The sequence below is a fragment of the Ursus arctos genome, unplaced genomic scaffold (assembly GCF_023065955.2).
Source record: "Ursus arctos isolate Adak ecotype North America unplaced genomic scaffold, UrsArc2.0 scaffold_15, whole genome shotgun sequence".
NCBI lineage: Eukaryota > Metazoa > Chordata > Mammalia > Carnivora > Ursidae > Ursus > Ursus arctos.
In genome coordinates, this window is record NW_026622819.1 from 11,541,707 (window position 1) to 11,559,175 (window position 17,469).

General features: G+C 48.8%; 1 protein-coding gene across 4 annotated transcripts in view; it reads left to right on the forward strand.

Moving 5' to 3' along the window:
* Positions 1–17,469, forward strand: part of TRIO (trio Rho guanine nucleotide exchange factor) — a 347,980-nt gene that overhangs the window by 320,153 nt on the left and 10,358 nt on the right. For all 4 annotated transcript variants that reach the window (XM_026506706.4, XM_044386996.3, XM_044386995.3 and 1 more), the window contains exons 41-50: positions 1,347–1,416; positions 3,294–3,383; positions 3,916–4,008; positions 4,691–4,741; positions 5,035–5,112; positions 6,263–6,454; positions 8,385–8,562; positions 10,693–11,519; positions 15,526–15,773; positions 17,310–17,448. In XM_026506706.4, coding sequence (XP_026362491.2) covers positions 1,347–1,416; positions 3,294–3,383; positions 3,916–4,008; positions 4,691–4,741; positions 5,035–5,112; positions 6,263–6,454; positions 8,385–8,562; positions 10,693–11,519; positions 15,526–15,773; positions 17,310–17,448 — 1,966 coding nt within the window. The remainder of the gene's footprint in view (positions 1–1,346; positions 1,417–3,293; positions 3,384–3,915; positions 4,009–4,690; positions 4,742–5,034; positions 5,113–6,262; positions 6,455–8,384; positions 8,563–10,692; positions 11,520–15,525; positions 15,774–17,309; positions 17,449–17,469) is intronic.

Here is a 17,469-nt window from a genome sequence, read left to right on the forward strand (position 1 = left end):
CCGTGGATTGCTTCCTGCCAGCCACTGATACTATTGTGGAGTATTGCAGCTGGCCTGCTCTGTTGCTACGATCCGGACAGGCCGCCTGCTTTACTGTGTTTATATGCACTGCTGTCCCCTTGGCCTGGAGCATGCTCCTGTCCCCTTCAAAGCCCAGGGCAAATGATCGCTGTCCATTAGGCTTCATCACTCCAATCAGACATGCTCTGTCCTCCTTGCAGATAGCATACGTAAATGTGCTTTTGAAACCATAAAATACTGTGCAGATATGAGAGGTTATCAGGGTGTGTATATAGTAGTGTTCTATTATTTCTAAATTTATCTGTCCTGATAGACTGTAAAACCCTTGAACCAGGTACAGGGTCATCATTTTCATATCCCCTTTAATGTCTAATTCAGTCGGACTCGTAGATAAATGAATGGCCAACTTCAGACACAGCATAGGTGATACCTCTATTGACTATAGACTTCCCAAGAATCTACAGTGAACATAATTTTAGAAAGGGATATTTGGTGCTCCTATGTCGTCTGCCACCTCCGAGTCTGGCTGTGAAGCTGTGATGGGAAAGAGAAAACAGCACAGTGCTCCTGAGGTGACCAGACAGAGAAGTTGCATCTGGAGATGGGGCCAGCCGCAGTGTGTGCAGAGCTGTAATAAAACCCCAAGTGCTAGAAAATTCAATATAGCATTAATGGTTATGCTGGTTTGTGGGTCAGTAAAACACCAGACAGTAAATATCAGTGTAGGTAAGTGGTAACTAAGGTGGGCGTGCATCTTCGAGACTGCAGCCTGGGAGAGGTACAGAGTGTCTGTCCGCAGCCCTTGTGTGGCTGTGGTCATACCTGATTTCCATCTCGAGGGGAGCTGATACACATAACCTAGAGGTTACTTTGGATAATATTTGGGAAAATGTTATAAAACTGGAACAGGTAACATATTCAGTATTTTATATCAATTATTATCCAGTTCGAGCCTCTTAAAAATTACCATAAAATATATGAAGCTCAAGTTTTCAGAAATAAAAATGACCAATTGTGTTGAAACTTTTTTTTCTCTGTATTCAGCCGTGATATATTATTGCTTTTGTCCTTAAGAAAAATAAGACAAAAATGTTGATTGTCCAAGAGAAGGAAAGGTCACCAGTCCAGGGATGGTCTCATTCTGCCTTGCCTTTTTCACCTGTGTATCTCTCTTGGTTCCTGTCCTAACAAAATGTTTTCTGTGAACATTGTATTTCTTAAGTATACTTGACACTTTCCAATTGCTCATGTCACAACAGACTATTTTTGACTAAAATCAGAAGGCCAAATTGGAAACGGCTCTAATATTTCTCTTCTCATTTCAGCTTTTTTTTAGGAGAGTTGGAGAAGTGCCTTGAAGATCCAGAAAAACTAGGATCCCTTTTTGTTAAACATGTCAGTACAATAACTTTATTTATATTCTGTTCTGATATTGTCATGTTCAGTGACTGGTTTTTCAGATTAAAGGAGAACTCACTGGTTGTTTATAAAAGTGCTTATGTTAAGAATCAAACCAAACCGTGCAGTGTCAGTGAATTGGAATTACACCCCGCTCTTGCACATGACTGAGGAGCTCAGCGTGGAATAGCGTGGACAGCAGGGGGCCAGAGGCAGCCTTGAAGCAGGAACATTCAGGGATGTCTGTGGGCAAACAGATGTTTAGTGAAGACGTTGACGTACCTAAACATGTAGTATGTTTAACGTAGTAGCCAAATACACGTGTGCGTCTGAAATAAGTGTGTTAAAATTAACGGGGTATTTTTAGGAAAAATTTCTGCATTTAAAAAAACTAGTGATAAGAGTTTTTGCATTTTTGCAAATCTCTTTAATGTCTATCTTAATAGAAGACAGATGGATTTTTATATTGGCTTCTACACTCTATTGTGGAATGGTTTTTGGTTAAAATATATGAAAAAAAATCTATCCTCATACAGGTAGAGTTGGGAAGGAGCAAGTATTTTAATACTCTTTTCAGGTAATTGTGGGTAGTTTCCTGAGATACCACGGCAGAACTTGACCACTTGCTAATATCTGAAAGGTTAACTGCCACGTAGAATCTGGAAAGCTCTGTGGTGGACTTCTGCCGTACTGTGTCACTGGAAGCGTTGAAGCACCGCACACGTACAGGTTTCCAGTCACGTACCAGCCTGTGAAATCAGGGGCTGGTCAGTTGGAAAATACTGGTTCACCAGTTTAGGCAGATCTTCCAGATGCTGAGACATTTTGTTACACAGCATCAAAAAGTCAGATTTGTTAATATCACCACCCCTCTCTTTAGACCAGTCTTTAGGTATTGCCAAGTTCACAGTGACAGAGACCATGTTTTCCAAAATTCTAATCTTTAACCTGAAAGCTCAGAGTTTCATTATCAAGAGATATTGCCAGTTTGCCTTGAAACAGCAGACTTTTTTTGTTCACGTTCAAGAAGTTTTCTATCCGGTACCCAAGTATAAATATAGTTTGTGTCCATCCTTCTTTCAAGTAAAAATGGCGGCCCACAAAACCCAGAAGTCGATTTAGCCCACAGCTCGGTGTCACAAGTGCTTCTGCTTAAGACAACCATCGTATGCCACAGAAGTGTTATGAGGACATCTCTTTTGTCACAAGCATGTTAAAAAGACATACCCTCCACGGTTGAGTTTTAGTAAAATGGATTTTTATGACTGCATCCAGAACATTCTGAGGCAAAACTGGCAGTCTTCTGCAAATGTGCAAGGGTGAATATTTGCCAAGATGCCAGCTGGTTGTGCACATCCTTGAGATGGTAGCACAAAGAAAAGGGCAAATCGTATCTTAATATTAGTCTGAAAATAGTTTTGACCCGCTGGATTCCCGGAAAGGCCACAGGGACCCCCAAGGGTGGGCACACCACACTTTGAGGATCCCCGGATTGAGGGATGACTCACTATATACTTTTTCCCCTGCCTTCAGCATCTGAAGTTAAAGAATTAGAGGTACTTTTTCTTCCCTGCTAAAGCCATTTGGAGGAGTGGCAGTAATTCTCCGTTTAGTATGAAGAACCGTGTCCTCTTGTTGCCCCTGTTTTTGCCGGGTGAAGTGCGAGATTTGAAATACCAGGAAAGACTGCCTTTGGAGCCACAAAGCAGAATGCTGACCTAGTCATGCATCTGGAATGTGCTCCCACAGGCCTAAACCACAGTTTTGTTCTAAGAAAATTTCCTTTATGAATGTGATGAAATGTGTATGTGCTCTTATATTCTAATTGAGCTTCTGATTGTTTTAACCCATCTGTTTGCCTTTTTCATTCCTAGGAGAGAAGGTTGCACATGTACATAGTTTATTGTCAAAATAAACCAAAGTCTGAGCACATTGTCTCAGAATACATTGATACCTTTTTTGAGGTAAGACCCAAGAAAGAATTTCTGAATCTTTTGTTACAGTTGATGTCCAAAACCTAAAATATCACGTTTCCCAGGAACTAAGCCATCCTTTCCTATAAATCAGAGAAATGAGTATGAATTCAGTCTATGATCATGTATCCATTAACCTTCAGAAGACTGGGGTCATTGTTAAAATAAGGGGTTTTTTAAACAGTTTTGAACTTAAGCTAACTCTTCAAAGATTCAGAACAACTCATGATCTAAACTCTCCGCCTAAAAATAAAGCGTGTGTTTATATGAATAAAAGAAAGCAAGTGAAAGAAGGTCTTTAAACAAGCAAAAAAAAGGCTATTTTAAAAACCACCCTGAAAGGTTGGAAGAGTCCATTCTGAGAAATGGGGAGCCCTGATTGGTGTTTGTGCAACGAGGCCCTTGCCCCACCCAACGCCTTTCCTGTCCGGTAGTTAGCATTTCTGACAGTTACGGGGACTGAACAATTGTCCTCCGAACGACAGCACTTACCGGATCTTTCTTTTCTCTCTTAAAACCCCAGGACTTGAAGCAGCGTCTGGGCCACAGGTTGCAGCTCACAGATCTGTTAATCAAACCGGTGCAGAGGATTATGAAGTACCAGCTGCTCCTGAAGGTGGGGGTTTGGGGGGGGTGCAGACTCTGGGGTCAGCAGCTCGTTTGCTGAGAGGATGAGGGAAAGGACGGGTTGGATAGGGCAGGGCAGTCTTTCCTATAAAAATCTAAAGCGGTCTTCTGATTTTTCATTTACATCAAGTTCTGAATCAAAATGTCACTTGAAGTGAACTTTTTTCCCCATCACGGATCCTTGAATGCTCATGATTTTTCCTCTGCTCTATTGACCTTGCAAGTTTTCTCGTCTTCCTGGGGTCCTGGGTGAATTAAAATTTCAGCCCCTGCCTCTTGCTTTCTGTTGGCTCCGACAGAGCTCAGAAGCCCTTGATTGGTTTAAATTCCTAAGCACAATCAAAGGCAAAGCCATACGGTTTTCCATAACGGAAGTGAGTGTTGAAATATATGGAGAGTCCTTCGGATATAAATCCTCGAAGTCGGGTATCCACAGAGCTGTCTTGGAGTAAAAGAAGAGCCGGTACCTGCTTAGATTTGGTTGACTTTGCTCTGCTGTAGGCTCGAAATCCTCGTAAGGGTATCTTTGCATCATGTTACTAGGAGAAAGCAATGAGAACATCCAACGGAGACACCTAACCTGGCGCCTAGCTTATCAGCAGTGAGCAGAAAGGTTAGCTGCTGTTGTGATCATTGCCCTTATCCTGTCCATCTCTCCATGCTCCTTGCAGGATTTCCTCAAGTATTCCAAAAAAGCTAGCCTGGACACGTCAGAATTAGAGGTACTTTCATCCACCCCCCCACCCCCCCCCCACCTCCCTCACCCCCGGCCACGGGCCCACCCTGCGCTCCCCAGGCCCCTCGCTTAATCCCCCTCCTGTCTCCAGTGTCTCCCAGAGCAGCCTGCCCTGGAGGAGCCCGTCCCTGGGAGGGGTCTGTCCTCCACCTGGAGGCACCGTCCACACCCTGGGGGGTGGGAAGGAGGGAGCCGGACTCAGGGGTGGAGCTGAGGGTGGGCACGCCAGCTGTCCCTGGAGGGAGCTGACCGGTGATCTGCTTTCTCTCCCACCTGCAGAGAGCCGTGGAAGTCATGTGCATAGTCCCCAAGCGGTGCAACGACATGATGAACGTGGGGCGGCTGCAAGGATTTGACGTAATGCGGCAGCTCTTTAAACTTGCTCCTCTGGCTTCCCTCATTTTCTTTGATCTTCGATTATTTATCTCCACATGTAGAAAGCTGATCCTTTATGCCTGGTTTTCTGTCTCCTCTCACTGTACTTAAACCTGATTGATATTTTCTTTCAACTTCTTTTGGTGCATTTGATTTGCTTTTTGAGGACCTTCCTCTGCTCAGAGCCCAGCGCCTGATGGTGGAAGCAGGCAGGACTCTGCTTTGTCTCGTGGGCCCTCTGCTGCTGGAGCGGCAGAGGTGCCTTCCCTGGCAGGTGGTGGAAAGCAGGGGGCCCCTGCCTGTCAGCCATCCCTGGGAGCTTGACTTCAGGCTGGCTGTGTTCATTGTTAGTCTGACAAACGTTTCTATGAGTTGCCAGACTATTGATATTACTTACATATTGTCCTATTAGTATCTTAAAGATACTCAGAATTTTTACAAATTCACCTACTGAGTAAGGAAAGGAGCCACGTTTTTGCTTTTCTTGCCTGCTGTTTTATTAGAGAATCAGGGTGTGGAGTTCTGGTGCTGTGGTTCTCAGGAAAGCACACACAGACTCTTCTGGAGGGCTTTCGAAAACACGGGTCCCTGTGCATTTCTAACGGTACCGCTGGGACGCCAACGCAGCTGGGCCTCAGGGACTGCACCTCGAGAACCTGTTCCAGTGTGAACTACACACTTTCAACCTACTTTTCTTTGATTGTAACTGAGGCCAGAGACTTACACAGAGTTTGGCAAGAATTTTATCTACTTGATTATTCCGTTTGGGGCTAAAAACTCATTACAACAAAAGAAATTTTTTTTTTAAGATTTTATTTATTTATTGACAGAGATAGAGACAGCCAGCGAGAGAGGGAACACAAGCAGGGGGAGTGGGAGAGGAAGAAGCAGGCTCATAGCGAAGGAGCCTGATGTGGGGCTCGATCCCATAACGCCGGGATCACGCCCTGAGCTGAAAGCAGACACTTAACCGCTGTGCCACCCAGGCGCCCCAACAAAAGAAATTTTTAAGCTCTATAAATTAATAGAAGAAAAACACATTCTGTGGGAACAAGGGGGGAAAAAAACAGCACAAAACAGATATTTTGACTAGGATGAAATGTTCTCTCCTCTTCCTTTGTCCCCCTTTTAGGGTAAAATTGTTGCCCAGGGCAAGCTGCTCTTGCAGGACACATTCTTGGTCACTGACCAAGATTCGGGACTTCTGCCTCGGTGTAAAGAGAGGCGGGTTTTCCTCTTTGAGCAGATCGTCATTTTCAGTGAACCACTTGATAAAAAAAAGGGCTTCTCGATGCCAGGATTCCTGTTTAAGAACAGCATCAAGGTAATGTGTGTGCTGATGTACGTACCCATCATGCTGATACAGTGTTTCCTTTTCAGAGATGACCTGTCTTGATCCTTTGTTTATTAAACATTTAGAAAATTTCCTAAGATATTTTAGAACTTTTAAAAGTTCACTCCATCCCTGTACTGTCTGCATTCTGAAGTGGCTGATGGCTTGCACACATCTCTGTGTGACTATGATGAGAAGACTTTGTCTTGGTTAGTTTTTGTGTACCCCCTTTCCCAGGACTACGTACAACGGTAAGAGACATGGATTTGGCGTATTGTTGTAAGACCAGAGGAGAAAGCTTTCCCAGTGTCTTATTCTCCTCCACTCGATGCGGACACACTGAACGCTCAGTGCTTGGCACGGGGCTGTGGACGTAGACCAGATAGGCGGTCCATGCCCTTGAATAGTTTGTTCTCTGATGGAAGAGAAACACAAGTAAGTAACTGGACAAAATAATTGCAAATGGCCTTGAGTCCTGTAAATGGGACAAACCAAGGACCAGATAGAAAAAAAGCAGAGAAGGGGGCTTCAGGTCCCAGCTGACGGTCTCTGGGAGATGCAGCCTGCCCACCGCCCCCTTCCATCCTTGCTCTTCCCACCTCTGCAGCTCTACAGGCCCTGAGCTTTGAAGGGAGATGTGCTTCCCTGTGTTAGGACCTCCTATCCTTGGCTGCTAGGCTCCCTGTCAGGGACAGGGACAGGGACCCTCTTAGGCCCTCTGAGCCCTAAGGTCTCAGCACACAGATGGGACACCGCACCCTCCCGCTCCCCGCCAGGTTTCTGTTGGTCACCTGCAGCAGCCTTCCTCCTTCCTTTCACTCCAGGCTGGGGGAGGCTCTTTTGTCCAACAGGACCTAGGGAGGTGCTCAGGCTGGGCTGCGTGAAGCTTCAGGCCTCTCCTATCTCCCACCATCCTCCAGCCCTCCTACCCAGGCTGTTGGAGGCCCCGGGGTTGTCACTGTGCACCCACCATCCTCTGGACATCTTACCCATTCTTCCAGAAGTCTCCTGACCGACTTCCCCACTCCACTCCAGCAGCTTAGAAATTTTATGTTCTTTCACCTATCTTGCTTCTGTAAAACTATCCCATGTGTGATATCACGTATAACTTCGTAACACGTGTCCTATTAAGAGTCACAGTTTTTAAAATAGTGTCATTTTATTCCTGGGGCAGGGAAGGGAGGGATACACGAACACTGCCTCATCATAAAGGAGTTTGAAATCAAGTAATTCCCAGGCCCATGTTTCTAGTTAATATTCATGTTACTAGTTAAATTCCTGGTAATCCTCTCGTCCCTGAGTTTAAAAAGTCATTGAAAAGCTTCACAATAATGACTTCCGAGGCAGTAAAAATGATAGCTCCACCCAAAACTGGTTGTTTCAACTTTGATGTAGGATGAACTTTGCACCTGACCAGTGGGACTAAATGTGCTGTAATTATTTTTATTGTAGTAAAATACACATAAATTCACCATCTTAACCATTTTTCCGTGTGCAACTAGGCGGCATTAAGTACATTGACAGTGTGGTGCAGCCATCACCACCCATCCACTTCAGAACTCTCCTTACCTTGTAAAACCAAAATCCTGTGCTCTTGAAATGACCACACCCCATTCCCCCTCCTGTCAGCCCCTGATACCCACCAGTCCGCTCTCTGGCTCTGTGAATATGACCGCTCAGCGTACTCATTTCATCTACAAGAAATCATAACAGTATTTGTCTTCTTGGGACTGGCTGACTTCACGGAGCATGACGTTCATCCGTGTTGTGGCCCATGTCGGCCTGTCCTTCCTTTTTAAGGCTGAGTAATACTCCATTACTCAGTCCAGGAGCACATTGTCTTTATCCATCCATCAGTCAACGGACACTTGGGTTACTTTCACTTTTTGGCCATTGTGAATAATGCTGTGATCTTTTTAAGGTGAGTTGCCTTTGCCTGGAGGAAAATGTGGAAAATGATCCGTGTAAATTTGCTCTGACATCGAGGACGGGTGGTGTGGTGGAGACCTTCATTTTGCATTCATCCAGTCCAAGTGTCCGGCAAACATGGATCCATGAAATCAACCAAATTTTAGAAAACCAGCGCAATTTTTTAAATGGTAATGTATGTTCTGTTACTGGGCGTGTGTTTTGCCTGAGGTACACGTTTCTGTTTCTCTTCTCTCTCCTGTTGCTTCCTGCTCATAATGACGAGACATATTTCCACAGACTGTGTTTTAGGCTCTGTCCCAATAAGCCCTTGCTGTGTATTACTTCATTCCTTTTCAAAACAACCCCCAGTGGCAAGTACCACTGTTATCCCATTGTACAGATGAGGAAGCTGAGGCACAGGGTGGATCATCAGTAAGTTACTTCAAGTCCCACAAATTCTTCATGGCAGACTCAGGGTCGCCAGCAGGGCCTCTGGCCCCGGGCACATGTCCCACACAGCCTCTCGCACCACTTGTGCCCTGGAGCCCTGTCCTGGGAAGGCAATGGTTAAGAAAAACCGAAGCAGCAGACAGAAGTGGCCACAGATATTGTGGACATTCTCCAGTGCAGCTTTGAAATTTGCATTCACTTTCATTGCTCATCCAAACCTCCGACCTCCATTAGAAAACAAGACGTGTATTTTTCCTCCCCAACTTCCGTGACATGAATGATAACAGGGAGCTGCAAAGCACCTTAGGGGCCGTGTCTTCTCCACAAGGAGAGTGACCATACTGACCTTACGTTTTAGATAACTCCTTTGACTCATTATGTGGGTGACCTAAAACTTCTTGCTTCCCTTTGTGATGGCCGACTTTGACTCTGCTTCTAACTTGGCAATCACTGAAGAGCTCTGAGAATTCAGCCAGAAGCTAGATAAGTCATTTAATGCCTTCTCTTTGTCCTTTTCTCCATGTTCTCTGTGCCCCAGTCCAACAGGATGCGGTCATTTCTTCGTCACCCTAAAACCACCTTCACTGCTCACATGACATTCAAGAGCCAGGAACACAGGCATTCAGTGAAAAATCAAGGGCAGGGCATTTTGGGCCAGGTGGTGGTCAGCTGCCCAGGTGTTAAGCAAGACTGTAGTTACATATGTAGTTGGAATTGGATACGTGGGGCTAGTGGGGCTCAGGGGACAGTCCCTGGTCTGAAGTGATGCATTAAATGTCCGTTCGTAGCATGCAACCATTGAGAAATCTCCGTCAGCTTTTGCCATCTTTAAAATCAAACAAACTGCCTGGCAAACTGGAAGTCGGGATAGGCCATGCTGTGAGACTTGGCTAGACCCCTCGGTTCACATGAAGGACCAACCCCAGAGGACTGAGCACCATCGGGAATGGCGTGGGAGCTCGGGGCATGTGACGCCCTTCCCTCTCGCCCCTCGTTCCAGTAAGAGGCCATGACTAGGACAGACTTAGTAAAATGTCATTTGTCATTCCTGACACCTCCCAGGCAAGAAGGGTTTTGCTTAATTGTATTTCTCAGAAGTTTTAACATTTTAAAAATTTGTGTTCATGTTTCCCCATATCTTATTTGGCATGTTTCCTTCGGTTTCCTGCAGACAATTACGTAACAAACTATATCGCCGAAGTCGAGAGATGGGACAGCTGCACCACCCATGGGGGTCTTTGTGCAGCTCTTTACCTCCCTTGTCTCTTGTGCCAAATCTGCAAAGCAGAGGTGGTCCCTAACCTTTCCTGAGAGCCTGCAGGGTAACCAAGGGATTCCTCAACTCCCAGCCAGGTTCTTCTTTGCCTGACTGCTCTCGGGTTTAAAGAAGACCTTTGTGGCAGCTGGACTGAGCCTTCCCACTCCGTGGGAGCCAGCTGCTGTCTGGGATTCTCCCACACGGGCAGTTGGCCTCTTCCACTTGGCAGAAGCTCTGCTTGCTGCTCCCAGGCTGTTAAAGTCGGCTCCACTCTTGTCCTCACGCACTCTACTTCCTCGGCCTTCTCTGCCCCCCAGCCACTCGCACAGGCACATCTCCTGTGTAAGCTGTTCATCACCAGGAGAGCAGCATTTAAGACCTTTGCCTTTTCCTTTACTTATGGATGGTGCCAGTCTGCTGCCAACAGGATGGCGGGAGCTTAAAGGCCATGATGGTTAGGAGTCGTGTGGATGAGCCACCACTGACCGGGGCGGGGTTATTCGGGACCAGGCTGTCCTTTTGATTAGATCCTGTGCCTTTCTCCTTTGCCCCGTGAGATTTTTTTTTGGTTCCTTGACAATCTCTCCTCTGTGTCTCCCTTGCTTTACAGCCTTGACATCACCAATCGAGTATCAGAGGAACCACAGCGGGGGCGGCGGCGGCGGCGGGGGTGGCAGCGGGGGCGGCGGCAGCGGCGGCGGCGGGGCCTCCAGCGGCGGAGGCGGCAACCCCAGCGGCGGCCCCGGCAGCTGCAGCGGCCTCCCCAGCGCAAGCAGAAGCAGACCCTCCCGGATCCCCCAGCCTGTCAGACACCACTCCCCCGTGCTGGTCTCCTCTGCAGCCTCGAGCCAGGCAGAGGCAGACAAGATGTCAGGTATGTCCACTCCCGGCCCTGCACCGCCCCTTCCCGGCAGCAGCCCCGCCCCGGAGGCCGGCCCCGGCCAGCCCGGCAGGCGCGCCCCGGGAGAGCTCGAAGGCCCCGAGCAAGACGCGGAGCACATCCCCAAGATGAAGGTGATTGAGAGCCCCAGGAAGTCCTCGGGGAGTGCCGCAGGCGCCAGCCGCGATGCGGACGCCAAGGAGGCGCGGGCCATCCCGGAGGACAGCCGCTCGCGGAGCAGCCTGGGCTCGCTGCCCCTGGGAAAGCCCAGGCCCGGGGCCGTCTCACCTCTGAACTCTCCTGTGGCCACCGCGTTCCCTTCTCCGATCGGCAAGGAGCCCTTTCCCCCCAGCAGCCCCCTGCAAAAGGGGGGCTCCTTCTGGAGCTCCATTCCCGCCTCCCCCGCCAGCCGGCCGGGCTCCTTCACCTTCCCGGGGGACAGTGACTCCCTCCAGCGGCAGGCGCAGCGCCACGCGGCCCCCGGCAAGGACACGGACCGCATGAGCACGTGCTCCTCGGCCAGCGAGCAGTCCGTGCAGTCCACCCAGAGCAACGGGGTAAGAACGCCCGGCAGCCTGCGCCCGCCCGCCCCACTGCCTCTGTCCCGCCAGCTCTTCTAAACCTCCCCGTGGCCGCCGCTCTCCTCCTACTAACTCCTGGCTCTCCGGCCGGCGCCGCCTGCAGTGGTCAGCTCTCCGGCCCGGAGCCCGCGGACCGGGCGCCTTCTAACCCCTCCTGCCGCGGGGACAGCGCTGCTCTCGTCTCTACTAACTCGCTCCTTGCTTTGTGTGTGTCTCCTTAATCCGGGAAGCCAGATGGTTAACCTTCCGAATGCAGCACCCGTGCGTCTTTCACTGTCTGACCAGCAGAATATCTTGGAACTTCCTTTTTACCCTGCCTTCCTCACACAGTTTTTTTAGAGGGGTCAGTGTCCCTGCTGTTTACCTCCTATTTAAATTGGAATCTGTACACTTTAAGCTTCCTGCTCATCGCTTGGTTGTGCTCTTTTATGCCTTAAATTATCTTTGCAGCATTTTTGACTCATTTGCTGAAAAAAAAAATCCCTCAAGAAAACTTCCAACAGCAACTCACAGCAAACTAAGCAGACAAAATGGGGGGAAAGGAATCTCTCCAGTGGAAATACTTGCTTCCCCCAAGTTTCACTCTGGAAGAGACTGCCGTAGGGCCTCCGGAGCTCGGGCCCCTGCCGGCGGCCGCGAGCGTCCTGCCTTCTGCCCAGCAGGGGGCGCGCTCCGGCGCTCCGGGCTGGGCTTCCTCGCCCTCCTCTTGCCCGTCACCTATGTTGTGTCCTCAAGCAGAAAGGTTGCTGTGGTGGGTTTCTCCCCCATTTTGTGGCTTCCTCACTATCCTACCCAGCTGTTTTCCTACACGGCAGATGGCCTGACCTTTAACACTTTTCCTAAAGGCATGCGTGAGGGAATAGAACTGTTCTAACGAGTGTATGTTTGATTGCTTTATAAATTTTTAAATACATTTCCCTAAAAGGGTCTGTGTCTCTCTTTATGAAAACAAATCTGGCTTTTGCATGTCTCTCTTCGTTTTTCTGGACTTCTGTTAATGCCTTGTTTGGGTTGACGTGGCCTTCTCTTTTCTTCCTATTTGTTACGTATTTTGTTAAACTCAATCTTTATATTTAATTGAGGAAGAAATTAGGAAATGGGTCTTGGTACATTTATTTGCCCTTGACTCTTATTTGCAAAAATAAGTGGTCAGGGCAGGCGTCCTCTGCCATGGCTGTGAGCAGTGTCCTCTTTGTGGGTGCCTTACAGCGGCCTGCAGGGTAGCCTGGCCCCCGGTTCGGTCTGAAATGCTAGGAATGCAGGTGAGCAACTTCAGCCAGAGCAAGAGAGGCAGAGCTCGCAGGGATGCCATGCCTGCCCACATCTGCTTGAATACTCAGGATGCGGGCGTGGCCTTACAGCCAAGACCCTTACGAATTGGGCCCAGGAGCAGCTCCTGAGCTCATCCTCACGTGGACACTCCCCTTACGCAGACGAGGAGCGCTCAGAGTCTGTGCTTCAGAACGAGTCTCAACTGCTCCAACGCAGGAGCCCGTGCTGGTCTCCGGGCCACCCGTGAGTGCACACAAATAATGGTCACCACCCGGCTCCCTCCCAGGATGGCCTGAGACAGAGGCACAGTCGCATGTGCCGTATGTTCCAGCTTTAGGCAGCAAAAGTTGCCTCCCACTTTTTCTTAGGTGGTAGGTAACCTGGAAAGGGAAATTGCCAGTGTTTTAGATGAGTCAAAGTGCCTTACAGAAATGCCCTTGAAGGCTGGGAAGACCACTAGAGGCCTAAATGGGGATGTGAACATGTCCTCTAGGACTCTTAAGTGTTTTGGTTAAAAGGAACCATCGCCCTGCCCCATTTCTACCCATTTGGGCCATCTTATCCTCCTGGTGGGTCAGCAATGGCCACCTTCCTCTATGACTACTTCCACGGAGCTGTCTGCAGACACAGCCAAGCAGCTGTGCCTAACCCATGGCCTGGGTCCTTCTTCCTCCTTGAATGGGCACCTTCTGGAAAGTTCTACTGAGAGCAGGAGTGGAGTGGATGTGGACCAACCCAGACGGTGACTGTGCCAGAGCCCAAATGTGGACGCACAATCTTTCTGCACCTGCCCACCTGGCAGCAATAGAAGTGCAACCCTGCCTTAGTCTGAGGCCAGGTGGCCCGTGCGCATGCCCAAGCCCCCATTCTGTAAGGGGGTAATGGTTGTGCCAGCTGGGAAGGCAGCTTCGAGCACTAAATGAGATGGATTTTAAATGCCTGATGCATAGGGGGTGTTCAGAAAATACTAAGCATTTATTGTGGCAAAATTATGAGATGAGCTTGGGATGCTCTATGGCCAAAAGCAGCTCTGCCGCATAAGTTGCTTTCTGTTTGCATTTTCTAGCAAATTTGGCTTTGTGATCTCCAAACTATTGGGTGTTGCTACATAAGTCAGAACAAAGCACATGCTACAAGAATAAAATGGCATAAACGAATACGCACAGGCTGTAGCCCGACGTGGACAGCGTGGGGATCCAAAAGAGGCAACAGCTGAGACAGGACCAGAGCTGGGCGCTCTGCTGTGCTTAATTTAAATACCCACTGCAGGTCAAGAGTCCTAGCCCTGCACCCTGGAATTCTCGGCACACTGGCTTGTTAACAGCAAGCAGCCCGTCTGTTTCAGCGTCTCCCGACAGCAGCTCAGTAGCCCAGGGCTGACAGGCATGTGGCAGGGTTGTCTGACGGTTGCCACTACACCACCTGGGACCTGCCCAGGCACCCGGGAGCCCAGCAGAGGCTAGTGTCATTGGAGTCCGGGGGATCCGTGAGCATCCAGACAACATCGGTGGTGGAAGCCTCTGAGAACACGCTACCAGGAGCAGGGTGCCTGACGCCCTTTCCCATATCCCACCTGTTGCTAGAGGGGATTGAGCAAGCTGTAGCTCAGAATTTGGCGGTGGTGTCAGCTTCCTCCTCCTCCCCTGGAGCAAAAGGGTCACTTGGTAACTGACAGCTGGGGACAAATACTGCCATTTGTGTTTCTTCTGCTCAGCAGCTGACACCACTCAGCTTGTGGCCCTAGGTAGGTGGCCTTAAGAAACGATCTCTGTTTTACTCTTGCAATCTTGCCTCGCTGAGTCATTGAACATGCACTGAGTGTCGGCTATGTGTCTGTCACTGTGGTAGACACTAGAGACACACAGTGAGCAAAGAGACTGGGTCCCACTAGGACTCCAGGGTGAGAGGAAAATAGGCTTTCTTATGCCACGGGCTGTTCCCAGAGCTTGAATCGTGGGGCCAGCGGTGTCCACAGCTGCTCTGCAAAGCTGTGTAATCTATGTGTTCCCCTGGCAACAGCACCTTCGGGACAGTTGAATCATGCAAGTTCAGGGCCACTCACTGAGGGCCACATAAAGGAGGCAGAGTAACTATCCATGACAGCAGAACAGTAGTTGCTTTTCTTTTCAGGTATTCCTCATTCTTTTAGAAAGAAAAAGAGGTGAAAATGATCAGGCATGTCAGCAGCTTGTCATGATCCTTGGATATGTGTTCTTGGTGAACAGTTTCTTTGGCAGATTTGGGGCTGCTCCAGGATCTAATGTGTCAGTGAGCTGAAGAGCTACTCTCTGTGGCCTTTTAATTTAATAATACCTTTTTAAATGATCATGACAGTCACGGTGACATAGCTGTGACGTAGATACAGTGCAGCATGGCATTAGCAGAAGGACTGAGCTGTTCTTTGAGGGTCCAGCGAAGATGGGATTAAAACAGTAATCAAGCTCCCCAAAGCGAAGTGTCGTCATTGCGGTGATTGAATTTAGATTATTGCTTGCACTGCTTTCTAGAGAAATCCTGATTTTCGGTTATCCAAAAAGAGGCACAAAGTTAGCTAAAGAGAGAGTGGCGGAGGAGGGCAGGTGCCTCCGTGTCTGCCTGGTGAGCCCTGCTCCGGGTCGTCACACTGCGGCGCACACTGATGAGCGAGTTCATGACATCAGATCTCGTTTCAGTTCCCCTCTGCCTTTTTTTCCCGTCTTTCCCACTCCAGAGTGAAAGTAGCAGCAGTAGCAACATCTCCACCATGTTGGTGACACACGATTACACGGCAGTGAAGGAGGATGAGATAAACGTCTATCAAGGAGAGGTCGTTCAAATTCTGGCCAGCAATCAACAGAACATGTTTCTGGTGTTCCGAGCCGCCACTGACCAGTGCCCCGCAGCCGAGGGCTGGATTCCAGGCTTCGTCCTGGGGCATACCAGTGCAGTCATCATGGAGAACCCCGATGGGACTCTCAAGTGAGTGCCCGGCAGGCCAGCCAAGGGGAGAGGGACCTGAGCGCGAGTGAGGCCTGGAGGCCCAGGGAGGAGGAGGCCCAGCGAGAGAGAGCAGCGCCATTGTCAGTGCGAGTTCATCTCTGAGCACAGTGTGGAGCCCCGAAGTGAAGATGGGGTGGCCCTTCATCTCTCAGACTTGTTCTGACAGGTTTCTTTTAATAACCTGCATTTGCAAACACACAGCTTTTTTAAGCCACTAGGTTATTCACAATAATATTCTAGTCTCCAAAGGTCTTGGGTCAGGGGTGAGGACTCCCCAGGGACCTCTAACTCCTTAGCCGGCTATGCCGAGGGTGAATCCGGGCAGATGCTCATTCTGTGAGCTGCAGGTGAACATCTGTGTGATGCCATTACCACCATGCCTCATGTATACTAGGAAGTTAATTCAGTGAAAAAATGACCGGTTTTGCTGTATTAAACTTTTTTTTTTTTTTTTTTTTTTTTAAGAAAACTGATTCAGGTGCTGGTTTAAAACTCTGCCCTTCCCTGAATCTATTTGGCTCTGGTAGAAATCAGCCCAGTGGTTTTTGGGAGTGGAAGCATTGCAGGACTTGGTGATTTCTGAAGCCTCATAAGGCCTCAGCCCAAACCAGCAGACCCAAAGGCAGTGACAGTGGTCGTGCTCCCCTCCAAGCATGGAGGACCCTTGGCTGGGTTCGCAGCACAGGCTGGCCAGCATCCCAGCGCCACTCGACACCTCTGGGCTTGGAGCTTGCAGCCCCCAGAGAAGCCAGGCTTGAGTTCAGGCTACAGAGAGCCTCTCTTCCATCATAATCCCCTTGTCCTGTTTGTCCTTGATATGCAGAAATGTTTTATTCTAGTACATTGTTCATGAATTCCATTTTGTACTTTTTATCAAAGAGTGTTCTTAGGCCTTGTATTAGGGTTCTCCAGAGAAATAGAACCAATAGGAGAGTGTGTGAGTGAGTGAGTGTGTGTGTGTGTGTCTGTGTGTATTCCAGGGAGGAAGCAGGTAATATAAGGAATTAGCTTATACAGTTAGGGAGACTAGGAAGTCCGCATCTGTAGGGTGGGCCGTCAGGCTGGGGACCCATTCTGCCAGTGAATTCCCTCTTGCTCAGGGAAGCCTGCCTTTTTGTTCTACTCAGACATTCAGTTGACTGGAGGCGGCCTCCCATGTTGTAGAGGGCCGTGTGTTTTACTCTACTGATTAAAATGTTAATCTCACCCAGAAACACCCAGAACAACGTTTGATCACATTTCTGGGCACCCATATCCAGTTAAAGTTGATAGGTAAAATTATCCATTACTAGCACTTTTGTATTTTAATCCTCAAAAGTGAAGAGCTCCTTGGTTTCCTCTCTGGTGGTTGAGACTCACAGGCGGGTTTCCCTCCGCAAAGCTCACTGGTGCTAGGCAGCCTCAGTCACCCCAAATCCCCTAAGTGGGCTACTCAGCTTTTCTCTAAGGCTTTCAGAAATCACTTGCTGAACACTAGAAAGATATAGCACTACCAACGTGTTATTTTTCCCCCAGGAAGTCAACATCTTGGCACACAGCACTCCGTTTAAGGAAAAAATCTGAGAAAAAAGATAAAGACGGCAAGCGGGAAGGCAAGTTAGAGAACGGTTATCGGAAGTCGCGGGAGGGGCTCAGCAACAAGGTATCTGTGAAGGTGCGTATGAGGGTCTCCAGG